This window comes from Helicoverpa zea, chromosome 25, assembly GCF_022581195.2.
Source record: "Helicoverpa zea isolate HzStark_Cry1AcR chromosome 25, ilHelZeax1.1, whole genome shotgun sequence".
Classification (NCBI taxonomy): domain Eukaryota; kingdom Metazoa; phylum Arthropoda; class Insecta; order Lepidoptera; family Noctuidae; genus Helicoverpa; species Helicoverpa zea.
Genome location: NC_061476.1, coordinates 1,752,732 through 1,772,979, shown reverse-complemented (window position 1 = coordinate 1,772,979; position 20,248 = coordinate 1,752,732). Strand labels below are relative to the sequence as shown.

General features: G+C 37.7%; 2 protein-coding genes across 3 annotated transcripts in view; one reads left to right on the top strand and one right to left on the bottom strand.

Annotated features, from left to right (window-relative positions):
• Positions 1 to 3,998: 3,998 nt before the first annotated feature.
• On the bottom strand, positions 3,999 to 7,099 carry LOC124642633 (tubulin alpha chain). The gene is made up of 3 exons (XM_047181154.1): positions 6,950 to 7,099; positions 5,314 to 5,536; positions 3,999 to 5,202 (listed from the first exon to the last, which is right to left on the bottom strand). Exons 1-3 carry the CDS (start codon positions 6,950 to 6,952, stop codon positions 4,076 to 4,078), a joined length of 1,353 nt encoding a protein of 450 aa, XP_047037110.1. The 5' UTR covers positions 6,953 to 7,099; the 3' UTR covers positions 3,999 to 4,075.
• A 5,513-nt stretch (positions 7,100 to 12,612) lies between these two features.
• The window catches only part of LOC124642656 (mucin-2), a 35,134-nt gene continuing 27,498 nt past the window's right edge, over positions 12,613 to 20,248 (top strand). Inside the window, exon 1 of one of the 2 annotated variants that reach the window (XM_047181226.1) lies at positions 12,613 to 12,835. The gene's annotated coding sequence lies outside the window, so the exon portion shown is untranslated. The remainder of the gene's footprint in view (positions 12,836 to 20,248) is intronic. The other variant, XM_047181228.1, reaches the window with a different exon arrangement.

Here is a 20,248-nt window from a genome sequence, read left to right as displayed (position 1 = left end):
CCTGAGACAGGTACCTACCCATCTAGTTACAGCCTACACTTACAGGATGTTTTATATCCGGGTTAAGTCTACTAACAACTGAAAATGATCCAAAATATGAATAAGTAAGTTAATAGCATTTTCTTAGGTCAAGAGACTGACTATAGTATCTTCCAATACTGGAATATTGAACTAATAAAAGCAAGTAGGTAAACGATGCAGACGCGAGCGCGGAGTTAAAATAAACTGTTTGGTTCATCGAACCCTAACCTTACGTTCATCCGTAAATAGATACGCAGCTTCCTTGTGAGAGATCGGAGATGAAATTCAGATTTTAGAACATTTGATCTCCCGCAGCCAGCCAACTACTTATTTCTGCTAATCAATACCAGAGTTGGCAAATAAGTCGTTCTAAGTAAGTGGGTACGAATGTAATAATTCCATTTGAGTGGGTGCTCCCGAATCCAGTATTGCTCCTGCTCCACCTGCGTCTTAACGCGTAAAATTTTGGCGTTACGCAGATGTGGCCAACGTTTTAATGGCATTATTAATAGCATTAAACGTTAAGCGATAACTCGGGTGTCGGTTTTTTGGACACATCAAAGGGTTTTAGTGCGTAGTTTTGCGCGCTTAGTGATGTTGGCTACATTAATGCCATCTCATTGCACGCATGCAAGGACGAGTGTAGATACTTTGTTTAAGCGGTAACTGCATTTTACGAGCACGATAATGGAATGATCAAATGAGAAAGCTTTAGTTTTTAGAATTATTTTGTGTGTATGAGTTTAACCTCTTTAATGTGTGTTAACGCGTTACTTCATGAGGGATTAACTCTTTGCGGAATTGTACCTAAGTGTAGCCAACACTCATTTTTAATGCAATAAGTAACGTGTAGTTGGCCATTGACATTAACGTTAACGCTAACGCAGGTGGAGCAGGAGCTTTAAAATACGAATCATGTCAATACTAAATTATATCTTGAAAAGTTAAATTTAGGCTTAGATAAGTATATACTATCCACTAACTCTGCAACAGAAAACGGTAAATTCAACAGTTTTACAGAACGTGCCACAAAAAGCCGACCGAAGCGTTATTCAGTGCATGATGCACATTTACCTGAGAAGGCAAGCTGACAATCCCATTTTTGGTTCAGAGAATTCTATTGTTAGACGTTCATTTCATTGTATCAAAATGTATGAGTTGGTTACAAAGTTATTTAGTTGAAATATTTTTGATGCAATTTATCCTTATTTTGTTGAGGAAAATGTGCTCGTTAGCATGGCCTTATTTTAAACAAACAAAGTACTTAACCGTATTTTGATTAATTTCAATTTATTATATTGTTGTGATTAACATTTCATCATAATCGATCCTTAGTTTCATTATAGAACAACAGGATTGTCTTTTTTTTAGAAATTCATTGATAAATACTTATTCTGTACTTATAAACATTCATACGACTTGTAGGTATGCATGAAGTGACCCCATTGCAAACATTAACACACCTATGTGAACCTACCTACTTAACTTAATTATCTCAAACTTCGGGATATTACCTATTCCATGGGATTCAAACTTTGCTCTGACTAGTAGGTACACAATACCCAACTTAGCCTAGCCTCGAGCACAACTATCAATAAATACCTAATTTAGGCAATCAAAAACAGCTGTAATCAAGTAAATGATGACATAAAACTCCATCATCCAGAATATTTAGCTCTCAGCGCAAGATACCGCCAAACAACCGAGCAAAGACCATATACGGTAAACAGCGACCACAATTTAAAAACAACTGTGTGCTGTCATCTCCTATTATGGCGATGCAGTGATGTCACCGCGCCTACATGCAAACAAGTTAACGTTCTTGGACCATTTACTTTCAATCTTGTTCGCGTTATGTGGGTTACGTCAGGCCCCTTCAATCAAAATTTTAAAAACTGTGTAGGTTGTCGGGTTGTGGGCGTGAAGTCGAGTTGCTAACTGGTACCTAGTTGACCTAAGTTTGGTATTGTGATAGAATATCTTACTGCTCGACGATCTAGCCAAAATAACCGCGATGCAGTGGATACCTACGGTTCTGCTTCCAGCAGAAGAGAGACTACGAACCCTATTCTAGACTTTATATTCTTGCTGAAAGCTACCTACCTAGTTATTGAAGAAAAATATAACATCGCTAGGGTACTAAAAGCGCGAAGTACATCTACCTACGTAGGTAGTTTATTAATTTTAATGTCTTTCTTGCACGCTCTCTTAAACTGTATTCGTATCCTATTTACACACCTATCTATGTACTTACATCTTCAGTAACGCCTCCTACCTACATCCTAGGCATACCTACCCACGCCGACAGAGCTGCAGGCTACAACAACAGGCAACATATTCCGTGTTGCTCGAAGCCTGGGGCCCGATTCTCCTAATTTTACTTAAGCGACCTTCGATTGACGTTCGACTCGATTCGACTGAGATCCAATCCCGACTCGATTACTATTGAAGCGTATGTGGCATTCCGCTATTTTTTCTTTGAAATAAACGTTTTTATTCTTTTCTGTCATTCAATAATGAATCATTTTGTCTGCAAATGTTTTACGATTGCAAAATGATTGCACGGCAAACTACCGTATAGACCAAAATTACCAAAATAGCATACCAATCGCACACCAATCAAATGTCAATCGAATACGATTGGTCTTTTATTAGTAGCAGAATGCCCGATATGGTTAAAACTGCTATTACGATCGTATTGCGATTCGATTACTATTCGATTTTGACATTATTAACTTAGGAGAATCGGGCCCCTGCTGAGGATATTTTCATGTTGAGTCCTCATACTGTAATAGGTTACGGGTGGCTACTACACCTTACGGCCAAAGCGTAGGTAGGTGATACCTGTCTATCGTAGGTAGATACCTATGGTTCAGCGTGTACGTTACCCAGGCCCTGATGTTGTCGAAAATGGTAATTTGAATCTTATAGATAATTAGTTGTGCGGCTTCTGTAATTGTTGCGCACATTTTTAAATTTGTTGCGCTTATAGTTTTTTAATTATTTCACAAAAACATTTCCTGCTGGCGTAACGTTACGCCAGCCAGACCTTTTTCTTTCTAATGGGAATATTTCAATAAATATTACCTATAAAATTAGTTGTCTAGATAAAGTAAATGTTGTGCCATATTTTGTGGGTATTTGTTCTTTCTTCGGTTGCGAAGTTATTCGAGATTTTGCTGGGCTAACGTTTTTGGTTATGCTAGATCTTTGAAATGGTTAAGCGGATTCTTATCATATTTTGTACATGACTTCCTAGGACTTAGTTTAAATTTGTTCGGCAGTAATAAAACCAAAATAATGCATATCTTAAAGGTTATTTCATTAAATGATTATCTATAAAATTCAAATCACCATTTTCGACAACATCTGGCCTGGGTAACGTACACTGGTTCAGCTGACCTTCCAAACGGCTTAGCTCCATCTTAGCTCAGACCTCATAACTTATTACGCACGTAGAATTTACTGATTAGTGTTACCGATTGGATTGAGTCATGAATATTTTTACGTTATCTATGGTTGACCTCAAAAGTTATCAGCGAGCGATAAAGCAAGCTCGCGATGCACTTTGTTGCATCTTAAGCTGGGTACTCACTTAGCAGTGTAGCACGTAACGTATCAGATACGGTATCAACCTGCAAGTGGGTACGGCTCGTCCACAGGTCCTCACGAGCACACTGCGAGCCGCCTTTGAGCGCTGTGCCCACCGAGCCGCCGAGTAACCCCGAGTGGCGGTTTCACTGCGAGCTTACAGCGCCCCACGCGCGAGCGGCTTGCATCGGGCTCGTGCCTACGTACCTACTCACTTGATACCGTATCTGATACGTTACGTGCTACACTGCTAAGTGAGTACCCAGCTTTATAATATTCAAGGATGCTCCGATATGATAGTTACCTACTTGATATTGATCTGTTATTTATTTGTTTGAGTGTATCAGATGTTTTTAGGAATGTGTACAGGAAATCAAACGACAGAGTTCAACATAATTGTTTTGTTTTATTTCATGTCACCGGAATGTATCGGTGCGAGTGCTCCGTGAACAAGTTCAGCGGCTTAGTACTCCTCGGCTCCCTCACCCTCGCCCTCGGCGGAGTCCATGCCGACCTCTTCGTAGTCCTTCTCGAGAGCGGCCAAATCCTCGCGCGCCTCGGAGAACTCTCCCTCCTCCATACCCTCACCGACGTACCAGTGCACGAACGCGCGCTTGGCGTACATGAGGTCGAACTTGTGGTCCAGGCGGGCCCAGGCCTCGGCGATGGCGGTGGTGTTGGACAACATGCACACGGCACGCTGCACCTTGGCCAAGTCTCCGCCGGGCACCACGGTGGGGGGCTGGTAGTTGATGCCCACCTTGAAACCGGTAGGACACCAGTCCACGAACTGGATGGTGCGCTTGGTCTTGATGGTGGCGATGGCCGCGTTCACGTCCTTGGGCACGACGTCTCCACGGTACAACATGCAGCAGGCCATGTACTTGCCGTGGCGGGGGTCGCACTTGACCATCTGGTTGGCGGGCTCGAAGCAAGCGTTGGTGATCTCAGCCACCGACAGCTGCTCGTGGTATGCCTTCTCGGCGGAGATGACGGGCGCGTAGGTCACCAGAGGGAAGTGGATACGCGGGTAGGGCACCAAGTTGGTCTGGAACTCGGTTAGATCGACGTTGAGGGCACCGTCGAAACGCAGAGAGGCCGTGATGGAGGACACGATCTGCCCGATGAGACGGTTCAGGTTGGTGTAGGTGGGACGCTCGATGTCGAGGTTGCGGCGGCAGATGTCATAGATGGCCTCGTTGTCAACCATGAAGGCACAGTCGGAGTGCTCCAGGGTGGTGTGGGTGGTGAGGATGGAGTTGTATGGCTCTACGACGGCGGTGGACACCTGAGGCGCCGGGTAGATGGCGAACTCCAGCTTGGACTTCTTGCCGTAGTCCACGGAGAGTCGCTCCATGAGGAGGGAGGTGAAACCGGATCCAGTGCCTCCACCGAAGGAGTGGAAGATGAGGAAGCCCTGCAGGCCAGTGCACTGGTCGGCCAGCTTGCGGATGCGGTCGAGGACTAGGTCTACGATCTCCTTGCCGATGGTGTAGTGACCACGGGCGTAGTTGTTGGCCGCATCTTCCTTACCAGTGATAAGTTGTTCTGGATGAAACAACTGTCTGTATGTGCCAGTGCGGACCTCATCTGTTGGCAAAGAAAGAATATTTCGTTAGTTAGGGAACCATAAAACATTTTGTGTAGTAAAACTAAAGATGTATTTATTTAAAGTCAATTTGATCAGCATTGAGAACTTACCGACTACAGTGGGTTCCAAGTCAACAAACACAGCCCTGGGCACGTGTTTGCCGGCACCGGTCTCGCTGAAGAAGGTGTTGAAGGAGTCGTCGCCACCACCCACGGTCTTGTCTGTGGGCATCTGGCCATCAGGCTGGATTCCATGCTCAAGGCAGTATAATTCCCAGCAGGCGTTACCGATCTGGACTCCGGCTTGTCCAACGTGTACGGAGATGCACTCACGCTGTTGACAAAGAAAGAAAATCATTAGTGTTATGAGCAAATGACTATAAGTTGTAGCGAGTGACCTCAACTATATAGATGACAACTTCAGACAATACCAAGAAATAATAACCGAGATCTGCATGTATGTTTCCTAAACATATTATCTTCGTTCATTTCTGTTTTACTGTTTACCCTCTTTTTGTTTTGTTCTATTTCTTATTGTGTATATTTGTTGTCTTTTTGTTTGTCCTAAATAAATGTTTTATCTATCTATCTCTTTAGATTAACTATCATCATTGTAATCAAGTTTATTTAAAGAGTGAGTTAATAATTCAAAAATGTATCATCAAACTTGCAATAACCTCTTTTCTTGAAAAGAACCATAATAACAGCAAATCCATGTTAAGAACAGCCAAGATCAAGATGCAATTAAGTTCAAGCCCAATAAGCTCAGTAATTTTCTCGGCATTGTAACTGCACATCACGAAGAGAAAGGTGAAAGCCGGTATGTACTTGCAATGAACGGGTGAAAGCCCCGGCAGGTACGGACTATCGATCGATGGGAGGCCGGCCGCCATCTTCCCCGCCCGAGGTAAGGTCATGAGAATCGATTTTACAAATAAGGGCTATAAAAGTGCTTTTATAATGTCTAGGGATAGAATATAACACTTCTAGAAGCATTGAAATATAGGATTTAGGTAAAGAAACTGGCTCATTTGTTCTTCCGCGAATCGACCGGTGATATCATCTTTACTAAGGTAGAACACCGATGAATATTCAATTTGTATGATCAAGTGACAAACCGGTTAAATATGTAACGAAAATCATTAATATCAATAGCAAGGTCGTGGTAAATGAGATATTTCTTCTCAAAACATGTGACGGTAGGTACCGCTAGCGACTAGCCGTAACCTAGAATGAGGTCATCGACACGTCATCACAGATCGATAAAATCACAAGTGCATGAAAAACAGGAAAATTCTAGGAATCACTTCATACTGAAATCGTATTCTTAACACTTTTTACAAGTTTAGTTGACTAGGAAAGAAGTAGTTTGAAAGAAAATTACTTGGGCGTGGCGTTCCTAACCGGCGTGGCATCCTTGAATACGGTCACGAAAAATAACGTTCAAATATCAACTTAACGTCAAACAATATCACATCTAGAAGGTAAATTACGAATACAGAGGAGTAAATCCAGAAAAATGTGAAGATCACGATTTAGAAACTGATTATGATGACAATTTGAAAAGTCAAATCGACTAGAACTTTCAATAGCAATCATGGGAAATTCAACTTGGTCGGTTAGCATGCCGACAAAATGGTGGCGTGTCCACCCGGCACTTTGTGTCTCGAAACACGTGAAAATAAGGGTCGAAGGACTCTGAATCCCTGAAATTAAGATTAGTAGAACAATAATAAACAGTACTCACCATTTTGAATTGAGTTTTGTTGAACTTAATGTAGAATATAAATTAATTTAAATATCAGTCGTCGTTCAGCGCGACCGGTTAAGAGGCTTGCCAAACGAATGTGATTGACGAAAATTCCGTTGAAGCCGCTTTTATAGGGTACCCGTTGCGGGGGACCGACGCTTCCTTAGCTGCGCTATGATTGGTCGATTCAACTGCCGCATGGGCGGACTAGCCAATAAGGTCAAAGCTGCATTATATCACCATTGCGGGAATATGTGGGTTGGTGAATCATTCAACTTAACGCCATTTAGTGAAGTACGTTAAGTAATATCGATATCGACACTTGAAAATTACTTGCATTTACGTAAAGTTCGATTTTCCGTTGAATATTACTTATTTCTACGGCACAATTACACGATAATGACATTATTAAAGGTAGGTAGGTACGAAACAGCGAAACGGTCAGGAAAATCTTCTTAGCGTTTATTTAATAATTAAACAGCTTTTACAAAAATCACAATCGTATATAATCAGATATTTGGATAAATATACATTTTACGCAGCCATTTTTCGTAGTTGTGATATAAATAAATGTTTGTAAATATTTTTTTATGCTATGTCAGACAAATGACTTTACGAACATCGGTGCGTTAAGGGATTTGTACGAGGCTCTTGTGAAGAGTCATCTGGAATACAATGCGGCCATCTGGAATCCGAGCGAAATTAAATACAAGGGAATGCTCGAGCGGATACAAAATAAATATATTCGAGTTATGTATCTGAAAATTTATGGCATATATCCGGGATACCCATTACTGTACCCCACCTTATTCTGCCTCGGTATGGTGGGGTACTATAAATTGGAAGTTAGGCGTGAAGTGGCACTGGCCACTTATCTTTTGAAAGTGCTGAGAGGTGTCATCCAAAATTCAGGTCTACTCTCAGAGATCGGTTTTTGTGAACCGGACGTGGGGTGGCGGCGCAGGCCGCGGCTGCTGGTGCCGCTCACTCGCGCACTGCGCACTCTCAACACGGTGGCCGATGACATCGACATATTTAACAGTACACTGAGCGAATTCACAAGGGCCACTTACTGTGTTGTTTGTAAGGAAACATAGTTAAGGACCTATTTATAAGTACTATGTCGAATTAGATGAAGTTATCTGTAAGGGCAACATACTTTGTGATGTGATAAATAAATAAATGTGGTTAAGTACCGTAAATGCAAATAAAAATATAAGACTGCTGTACGATGTTGGTTAATTGAGTATTTCGTTTATTTATTTGAAAATGAGAAGTTAAGAAAATACATTATTGATTTATTAATGAATTAAATCGCCTTGTATTGATAAGAGTAGCGATTTAAAATAAAAATTATTTTATTAAATTAGGCTAAAAATTACACTTTTTAAACGTCAAAACGCAAACCCTTTACCACTTCCCATGTGTTATTTATGGGAAGAAGGAACGTAGTTTATAATATATATCGTAAATATTTAAAAAAGGTTTATGTTAGACAAAAATAGTAAATGATCACCAAAATGAAACTCGCATTTTAATGTAAAACTATAACCAAAATTTTAACACTTAGCTATCCTATTTAAGTGAAATTACTCCAAAATAAATCATGCGTAAGCCAAAAGTAGTAAATGATCACCAAAATTAAACCACCATTTTAGAGTAAGATTATAACCAAAGTTTTTAAATTCTGCTATCCTATTTAAGCAAAATGAGTCCAAATAAATCATTGTTATCCTAAAAGTAGTAAATGATCACCAAAAGTAGTAAATGATCATCAAAATTATACCAGCGTTTTAATATAAAATGATAATCAAAGTTTTTACATCTTGCTATCCTGTTTAAGTAAACTGACTCCAAAAAAATAAGTTTGGCCTGATACAATAAATTTTATAACATTATGGGGACCCTTTTCCTGCACTAGGGTGGAAAATTGTCTGTTGCATGCCTCTAAACAGTGCGATAAAAGTGTGTTTTCGAGGGAGTGTATTGAGAAACACATTCTTCTTCTTCTTTCTCCTGCCCTGTTCCCAATTTTACTTGGGGTTGGCGCAATATGTCATTTTCTTCCATTTTCCCTGTCACTCGTCATACTGACACTCACGGATGCATTGTAAGCCGGACAAATAACTTAGTATGGCATCATAATACTTTATTTGGTAATAAGCCTACATTTTATGGCAATCACAGTGACTTATTTAGGCAAAAATAATACATTAATTTGGTCGTCAAGAGTTGGTGATCATTTATTTTGACAATATATAATAAAGAAAAAATACAAGATAAATACAATCTATGTTTAAAAACCCGTTATATTAATAACAAAAACTATCGATATATGCGGAAATCAAGCTACATCACTAAAATAATCTTTATTTTCACTTCGCAGATGTGTTCACCCGGCGACACGCACACTATAACAGAATATTGTTTTTGTGTGCACTACAGTCTGGAACGTTTTTTATCAAGAATTGTTGAAATCAAGGCAAAAGTTTTTTAACCTATACTTTTATTTTGTCAAGCTACTGAAATTTCTTACAACTGTACCTAACAAACGCTGATATTTATCGTTAATACAGCACAATTTGATCGGAAGGATTTCCTACGCACACATGCATAAGTTCTGTTCATATCCATATACGATAGTCGGGACGATCGCATGGCGACGCCGACGGTTATTTTTTTTTTACCGGCACGCAAAGCTGCGACAATCAATACATTCTGCCTCCAGAGTTGGCTAGATTTATAGGTTGAAAAAATTGGGAATCGAAATACTGACTCATTTCAGCGCAGATATTGTACTTATTTCTCTCTATAAGTTTAATAATACGTGTGAGATAATTAAACAAAATACAGCTGCTTTAAACAAGGACATTGCGAAGTAAACAATGAATCAAGTTATGAAGAATTTGTTATTGTATTGACGATGACAACATATTTTTATGTTTTATGACTAAATTAATATTATTGGAATTCCATTTATTTTCTTACTTTCATCTCTTGGAAATGACAATTAGCTACTAGAATACCACCTTCGCAAAACTTTCCCGTATTACGTACCTATCTATACCTTTTTAAGTGTACTCACTTTTTAGGGTTCCGTAGCCAAAATGGCAAAAACGGAACCCTTATAGTTTCGTCATGTCCGTCTGTCCGTCTGTCCGTCTGTCCGTCTGTCACAGCCGATTTACTCGGAAACTATAAGTACTACAGTGATGAAATTTGATGGGAATATGTGTTGTATGAACCGCTACAAAAATATGACACTAAATAGTAAAAAAAAGAATTGGGGGTGGGGCCCCCCATACATGTAACTGAGGGATGAAATTTTTTTTTTCGATGTACATACCCGTGTGGGGTATCAATGGAAAGGTCTTTTAAAATGATATAAAGTTTTCTAAAAAACATTTTTCTTAAAGTGAACGGTTTTTGAGATATCAGCTCTCAAAGTCGTAAAAAGTATGTCCCCCCCCCTCTATTTTTATAACTACGGGGTATAAAATTCTAAAAAAAATAGAGGTGATGCATGCTAATTAACTCTTTCAACGATTTTTGGTTTGATCAAAGTATCTCTTATAGTTTTTGAGATAGGTTGATTTAACTGTAATTTACGGAACCCTTCGTGCACGAGTCCGACTCGCACTTGGCCGGTTTTATCATAAAAAATAATATTCCGACGAATTGAGAATTTTGGAAAGTCGGCAGGTCGGCTAAAATTTAACCCATAGAAATAAAAGAGGATAGGTAATTACTTTGGCCGTTTACCTACTCATATTGGTGTTTAGTTAGAACTTATCTCTAAATTTAGGCATGCATTTTTTTTGTTAGGTATCTGCTCTGCCCAGGTAAGACTGCCAATAAATGGAAAATCATTGTTGTTGCAAAATAAGATATTTGTATACGTTGAATTCCTGAATTTGCCCCCTTTTCCTGTCTCATCTTTCAGTAGCCAGACTATCTATCTATATTAATCTTCTTAAATGAATTACGGTATTAAAAATAGCAGCAGTTATGCTCCTGCTCCACCTGCGTCTTAACGCGTAAAATTTTGGCGTTACGCAGATGTGGCCAACGTTTTAATGGCATTTTATACAAATGGCATTATTAATAGCATTAAACGTTAAGCGATAACTCGGGTGTCGGTTTTTTGGACACATCAAAGGGTTTTAGTGCATAGCTTAGAGCGCTAAGTGATGTTGGCTACATTAATGCCATCTCATTGCACGCATGCAAGGACGAGTGTAGATACTTTGTTTAAGCGGTAACTGCATTTTACGAGCACGATAATGGAATGGTCAAATGAGAAAGCTTTAGTTTTTAGAATTATTTTGTGTGTCTAAGTTTAACCTCTTTAATGTGTGTTAACGCGTTACTTCATGAGGGATTAACTCTTGCGGCATTGTAACCTAAATGTAGCCAACACTCATTTTTAATGCAATAAGTAACGTGTAGTTGGCCATTGACATTAACGTTACCGCTAACGCAGGTGGAGCAGGAGCATTACAGTTAGTTTTTTTATTTTATACTTTCATTTTCAGTACTGTAGCGCCCTCTATCGATTTGTACAGAAAACACCTAGCGAACCAGTTGACTGGCATAAAACAAAAACAGCGTCTGTCAGTTGTCGAACTAAGATTGTTTTCAGTGCCATCTATACTTAATTTTTGTAACTTTTTGAAACTTGTTTTAATTAATAGCGCATTTTTAGCTTACATTGGTAGCATTTATGTTTATCCAAAGTACACAAAGTAGATGTATGTAATGTATATCGGGTGTGTCGTTCACAATCACATTAAATGAAATGCGTTAATATACTGGTTAATATATGTCGATTAACACAAAGAAAAAAGAAAAATACGTAAAAATAAAAAAATGAATTTTTGAAACAAAGTAAATGGAATAAAAATGTGCGAAAATTAGAACACCATATAAAAGTCAGTCATTACAAACAACTGAAATTCTCCCTTGAAAACTGACAGCTGTTAACTGATCAAAACGTTCGATACTCCTAACTTTATCTCTGCTTTACACATGATGTTGTAATAAAAACGAAAAATGACTCCTGTGGTCAAACCACTGAATGGATTAGGTTATTTTTTTTACAGTTCGCCATAGAATATCATAAAGTATATGTGATAGGATTTAATGTGATTGTGAACGACACACCCGATATAGTAGCAGTAGGCACTTAAGTGAATAACTAAACCCTTTAGTTGCACACTTTTTTATATTCTAACAGCATACTAAAGTTCTGAGTCTGCTTACCCTCCGTCCCGTAGTGGGTCTTAAAACTCCCTGGCTACTTATGTGTCGTACAAGACAAACTTCTAAAACCAGAAACTAGTTATAAAAACTCTAATTAGAATAAGTTAGGGTGAGATAACAGTTACAAGATCTTACAAGAAAATCTTTAGGATAATTTATCTTGTTAGATTAAAAAAAAAACCTAAAAACAAGTAAAGAAATCCCCGAAATTCCAAAATCAGGAAAAATTAAATTAGAAACGGATCTAATGGTATTTTTGTGTAAATTACAGTAACTTCTTGTAAGAAATACCAAGTATACAGTGTGTTTTATTGGAATTTCCTACCAATTTTCTTTTCGAAATCACCGATGCGAAGTTAGCGTCACATCACGTGGGCGGACTTCAGTCGAAACTTGATATTTCCGTTCAACTTTTCCCGCGCGACGTTCAACAAGTGCGCGCGCAATCATTCGGCGCGCGATCGTATACTCGCGTAGTTTGAAAAACGAACCGTCGAAAATAAAACGAAAAATAATTTCTCGTAACTTATTAATCGTTGTGAGTGAAAATAATGTTCTAAAACTCTGTGAATAAGTGCAGTGTTGTGTTTTATAGTGAAATATTTAAATATTTAACATACGGTGAGTGTTTACATTATATTTTTAGTTTTATACGTGCAAATAACCTTCAGAAAATTCATGTTTCTTTACAAAGGTGATAGGTTTAGGTGGCTGCATTTTTATTCTAGATAACTTGTATGGCCATTTAAGGCTGTGTTAGCCGTTATCTTAACAAATATGGCGTGAAGCTGGTCCTAAGTCGTCTAAGTACTAAATAGGTAAGATCTAAGTTGCCCGCGGCGGACTTTCAAGTACGATATTGTAACTTGCATTGATTTAAGATTAAACTTTCTACTTAACAGTATTGCACACTGAATTTATGTTCCTACTTAGTCAGATAATTTACAATGTATTTAATAGTCTCAGCGTTTTATAGTTACAAAGCCACGAATAAGTAAAAAAAAAACACTTGTTTTCGTACTATTTCAGAAGTTATGTGATTCCAAGTTTCAGAATTAAGTACCTACTTACATAAATATTTTTGCAAATGTATATTAATTTATTCCTACTACTGCGTTTAACTAGAAACTATTTAGTAATGTGTGGTAGATAAATATAATAAGGTATAATAAGGATACGATTTTATAGAAAAAAAATAACGTAGGTAAGCAATTCAATAGCTTTTAAGTAAAAATACCACAGAGTTTAATAGAGGAAAACAACCAAGATAATAAAACTTTAATTTATTCTTTATATAATCGTTATTTAAATGAAGGTTCTAATCCAAGAAGTGTCTATTTATAGTCTCATTATAATCACAATTACCATTTTTTATTGTCATTTTATAAACTTTATTGAATGAATAGCCTAGCCTAAGCATTTAATACAGGTCTACTTTTGCTACCAGAAAGCTGAATATCAACGGAGTTTGGCAGTCGTAACAAAATACATGAACAAAATCATGTTTTCACCGTATTTATCATATCAATTATCGTAATTTCCATTACACATTGCACAATTTAACTATAGATAACCGAATCATTTTCAGTTGTTAAATCGCCGATTTGACCAATGGGCGACCAGTATACGGTTGGTTATGGTTTGGTTATCGTTATAGTTAAATGGTGCAACTCATCCTTAGGGTTCTACTAGCGTCTACGATTTTAGACGTATTGACTAATCCCCAAGGCTCACAGAATTATAAATAATATAATTATTTACTACTAAGATACTACGTATCCTATTTTCACTATTTTGGAGTCCTAACGGGACGCATCCTTTTCAAAACATTGGAATCACTAAAACGGACGGTATCTAGTGTTTTACGGTAAATACTCGTATTAACATTTACCGTACCGAGTCGTGTGGTTGCTAATTCATGGCTTGACCCTTTGGGTACTAATTGTGCTAATTACGTATACCTGCGTACCTAAAGTAACAATAGTAGCTATGGCTACCTATCTCATTTTGGAAGAGAGTAGTTACCTACATATTGTACATGCAAGCTTCCGTCAGCGGATTCACCCGCATCCCGTGGGAACTTCTCCGCGCAATGGGGCATAGCTTACCTCGATAAACGGGCTATCTAACACTGAAAGAATTTTTGAAATCGGTAAAGTTCCACAGGTTAGATCGTTCAAGTTTTCGTCAGGGATATCGCTCTCCCTGCGTTGAAAGAAAGTCCCTTATCCCAGCTTTAGGAATTTTATAGAAAATAACATAGGCATAGACATCAAGTTAGTACTTATAAACTATACTACGTTTCCTGCCGCCTCCACAACGACAGCTGTTTGTGCAGTGTGGGCAGAGCCTTAGGTGTCTAAGGCCATACTTACATTCACACCTACACCTATGTTTTCGTTGTAAATCATAGATTAAACAGTTTTAAATCATTGACATATAATTCTAAGCTCGATATTTTAAATATGGATTTATGATAGCCTTAGGTTTTATTTTGTGAAGTGGGTGTAATGAATACTAATATCCCATAAATACTCATAGTGTATAGCTATCCATGTTAAGCCTCTTACATAAAAACTGACAATGTCAGCGGTCCTAATTCTGTCGGAAGTCGGAGTTACTCTAGAAAGCTGACAAGTTCCTCTAGAAAAGACGAATAGTCCATTGTCTATATTCTATCATTTCTTGAAAGAACTATTAACTTTAATGCACACACTATTTATAAATAAGTACATAAAGAATTTGGAGAAGACGATGTACAAGGGCGACCTGAACCCAGAACTGGGCTTTCTTATAACGAACCTTATTGTAAGAGAATAAGACATTAACATTACGAAATATTTATTTCTGCATTTGACTAACTTAATTGGTTCAATCAACACTGACTCACACTTCGCCAGAAAACCAATAAATCGCAATTCGAAAAATTACATTAAAACTCTTTGGTCATAACTTCTTAACACAAGGATCCTAAGAGCCTTGTTCTCATTTACACAATCTTGCATTGCTCATTGGTTATTTTGGTGAATTACAAAACTGTATGAGAACATACTGAAACCGCAAGAAATGCGTCAGAGATCTCGCTACGAATTTGTTTATGCAGTCTTTATATTTTGAAAATAATAACATTTTAGTCATAAGATTGGTCCTTCCTTCATCATTTGCAGAATTGACCGCAAGGTTTCTGAGTCAGATTGTAACTCATTCAAGGTATCACAGATGGTTTTTCTGTTGTTTGTTGTTTACTTGAAGCACCTATTACCAACGTGTTTACTATATGTATGCATTTACATTTACCTTTTACGTAACCCCTGATATTTTGTTATTGAATGCCTGCGGTTTTCAGTCACTTACCTTAGGGAAAGTTTGTTTTTCCTTCATTGTAGACTACCTTCTTCTAAAATACCGGTTGTTTTTTGTAACATTATTTGGTCTTTGGCTACTATGTTTACAATTAGTACAACTCTATGTCTATCTGATCCCTGTTTTGTAGGGGTAAATATCAGTACTTAGACGCCGTAGGTACCTTCTTCCTGAAACCATATTTAGTTACTCAAATACCAAACTTTAATAAGTTCACAGCCCCATTCTAATCAGAAATCGATTCGCATCAAATTCTCACTACCTGCCACACACAGTTGCTAAAACGCTAAACAAAACCGAATGCTTTCTCAAACTGCATCCGAAACAAACGACCCCAATTCCTCTCCCAGTTTCTCATGCCTCTGCTAATCACGAAACATTAAAAACAATGTTACCGATTCCGTGTGTAAACAACACTGGGCCCATGGAGAATAAAATCTCTAGCGGAGATGTCATAACGGAAAATTTACTGAGAAAATAGCGCGCCAAAATGCGAGTGTGCTAGGAACGAGGAACAATACTGTCTGCGCCTTTATACGCTTTCTTTGGCTCCCATATTTTTTTGTAATTCCCAAAATTGTTGACAGACCAACGCCTCCAAGAACCCGAACGCCTTTATAGTTCAATTGTTGTAACTGAGATTTTTTTTCACGCCCATCGTACGTTGACCTAGAAGAAGGCGCCTGACCTATCTGCATCATGGCATCTCCGATCTTTCCCTACTCTGTGGCTGGGGCTATGTGGTACTATGACATCAGCTAACCAGGCCGCTAATATTAAAACTTGGCACTCTTCCACCTTCCACTGCCGACCATCGATGGATCATAGGATTGAGGTATTAGCCGGAATTACTAATACTTTGCATAGTTTAACAACGGAAATGTGGGTTTTTGGGGGGTTTTTGGGTGAATTTAATGTAAACAATGAATTTAATCAGTAGCTAGACTATACAGACAAACACACAAAACAAAAAACATGGATGCATAGGTAATGAAGCGTGCTCGGAAACGAAGATGGAGAGTGGTATAAATAATTCCAGTTTAAATATTGTCCCTAAGAAACTTTGTGGGATTTCCCAATCTATGCGTGCGGCGTACCTACAGGTCAATATTTTGGGCTGAACTTTCCTCCTCTCTTCGCGTCAATGAAAAAAAATAGTGTGAAGATGTTAAAAACAACCTTATCTACCTCAATGGTCAATGGTCTTATTATACCTTCCTATCCATAATAAGACACATATTTCATTGTATAATTCAGTAGTAGTAGGTAGGCATGTCTAGCTACTTATGGAACCTCTAGTTTTGACATTGAACAGTGATAGCATCATTCCGTATTCCAAGAATCACCTTCTCAATGAATAAGGCTACATCTATATAGTCACGTAGATTCCCTGTGTCATGGCAGACATCGTCATTATTTGTCATTCCTCCCGTTGAATGGGTTGAGGAAAAAAATACAAGTGTTTTGCGTCAACTGTTTACATTACTTTAGACATTTTAATTGGAATTAGGGATTTTTGTAATTTGTAAACAAACAGAGAATTGAAATAGAGAAGAACATGAATTTTCGACTCCGGAATGTGGATTCTTAAACAAAGAAAACCAAAATCACTTTTAACTTTCGCTCTTGAAGAAGTGACGTACGTAAACACGACAGCATCAGCAGAAATTAATTTACGAATTTAAAAACTCTTGACAATTAACATATTGTGGGATTGCCACTCCAAATAGAAAGTTCCAATGTTTATGTAAGATAAACGATACTCAATTCTTTATTTTGCATAATACTTTTAACACTAATGACGATGTTGACTGTTTAAATATTCTTTTCAATTCAATTGACGCGTGTCAAAATGGCGAAGGAGAGAAGGAGTACATTGTATAATTGAATATACACACAATTACATAAGTAACTGTGTAATAATAAGTCGAGGAAATTGTACCTTAGGACGAGATTGAAGAAGTAGTGGGTGAAAAATGAAAGGTCATGTAAATGCCCTCGCTCGATCCTCGAGGTGAAATAAATTCTCTAACAACTGACTCTAAACAAATGACATCATCATAAGCATGACCAACGTTACATCTTAATACCAATAATATTACTATTGACGAATTTCTAGGAAACACTTTTGGCGTTTGTCCCAAAATTTGATTTGAAGATTCGCCAGACTATCCATTAAGTGTTTGAGGCCTTCGAGGAGCTGTTATCATACAAGGTGATGAGTTCAATAACGTTGGAGAGGAACTCTTCAATTTTTTCATAACATGGAAAGTGATGACAGCAGAGCAAAAACATGAATATCTGAGAGTTGTGGCGCTTCCAATGTTTATAATATCAGAGCTGAGAAATACTGTTGAGTCATTGGAAGCATTTGAACGCGTATTCCGAATACCACTTTAGATTTTGCTGTTGAAAATAGCACATCGTGCTGCGAAATAGAATTTTGGGATCGACGCTTCGCTATCGAAGTTTTAATACAATTCTTGAAAATCTCTTCACAATTCTTATTGCCGTTAGTTAAAATTTGTATTCTTCCCATTTTACTCAATAATATTTATTACTCTGCGAATATATACTGTTGGTTGGTTTTTTCACCGACTACCTAAAAGGTCGTTTGTTGTCTAGTGTTGTGCGTGGAATACATTAGTTAGCGCTCAATTGTAATGTGACTCAAATAACTATTTGTGTCAGGGTCTTCTTGAAATCTTGGGTAATAAACACCATGCTGTGATTGGATTGAATTATGATTTCGAGGTACACATTGTAGGCCTTTCTTTTTACTTAACACCAAGTTTAATGGTCAAATTAAAGATGTGACGAAGATGCTAGATTTAAATGTGTACGTACTAAATCAACGTTAGCCAAACATCTTAAAATAACCCCGGCGCTATACGACAAAACCAGTGACATTACGTAAATAAACACTGATTCAAAACGTGCAAAACGAACAAAGAAACATCAAAACATAATGCCAATTCATGTGTGTTCCCCGAAATGACGCGGTGTACTATAATTAGTGATACTATTAATTTATTTCTGTTACCTGACGCTGCCAACTGGGGCTGCTCATATCCGTGGTTTGATCAGGAAGTTACATCATACGTCTAGAGGCTGGTCTAGATATGATAATACAAGTTTATTTTGTCTAACGCCGTGCCTTGAAGTGTCAAAGCTGTCTTGCTCGCGAAAAGTGAACTCCTGACCCCTTTTTTGTGCATCAGCTTCGATTTGGAACAATGATCGTGAAGGGTCCAAGTTTGAAGTTGGTGGATATTAATCTACTGTAGGTTGTGGAAAGATAGACTTCCAACATTCGGGAGCCACCAGATTTTGGAACGGTATTAGGGCTAATGGACAGGTTAGTGATGCAAAAATACCGGGTCTCTCCCCTAAGCTATTCAAGATGTGTTCTTATTATCTACTTCCATATAGGCCACTGCTCGTTCTTCGTCAAAATAATTGATAAGCTTGGATGCAAATCCAGTAATATCCAGCTTGGTATTTGGTACGTTTGAGGGGAATTTTGGCACGATTGGTGAAATTGTGTTTTATTTTGGATGAATTGTTTCAACATACAACACATTTATTTTTGTGTGTTTTAGTGCGAGAGAATGAAAGAAATTCGGAGAGTTTAATGGGATTTGGTGCACTGGTTTTGACTTAGATGAAAATACTGGGTCCTTTGAGTCCAAATAGTAAAATATGAACCTCGTAAACCTTAGACGACGATATAACGATTGCAACTAGTAAACAATGTAATTATAATTAATTTGCAATACAAGCAACAGTAGACTTAACTCTATCCATCATTTATCATTCAATAATAAGAAGGTCAATTTACAAGAACAGCTGTTTATATTAGAGCTATATTGAATTACTTAGATAAATTAATTGGCAATATGAGAAGCTATTATAGACCTTATGCTGTCTCTGAGGACTTATCTTGGCTAATACTTTAAAAGTTTTATGTACTTACTGAACAACCTGTTTTTCTATTGGACACTCAAAAAGGTAGAGTAATATAGGATAACAAGCTACTTTAATAATATTTTCCTTAAACGTAAGTAACGTTTTTGTTTCTTCTAACGGCCATATTATATCTAAGCGACAATTTAGATCGAATGATATCAACAAACTTTTTTGCAACGACCTCTGTAGATCCTTTTTGCCCAAGGAGTTTATAACAAAATTCTGTAGGTATGTTATCAAAAACCGGTCCATCATGTTTTGCATGCACTAAATTTATTTTTTCGCGGGGCCAGACACTCCGATAACCTTGGGTTTGTTCGTAAGCATAAAAGAGTAAATTATCTTCTATCATACTATTTACGACTCTTGTTCATTAAATGACGTAATTCCAATTTGTTGGTAATGAAGTTTAATTTTTGCGCTGAAAATTATGCGTTGGCCACATCAGTCAGGGTCGTTGGTTTAATGATGCATGGAGTAAACAATATACTAACACATAGTACAATATACTATGTATTTACACTAATTACTAAACGAAAGCAGAAAACATTTACCTTAAAAATGTAGTTCATATAAATATGGCGTCCCTACAGGAACCATTCTGGGCCCCAAAAATGATAACCTATGTTTTTACCTTGTAGAGTCCAACTTACCTAGCAGCACTATATTGTGTAGCTAAAATTCTTCGACAGTTCTTGCCTT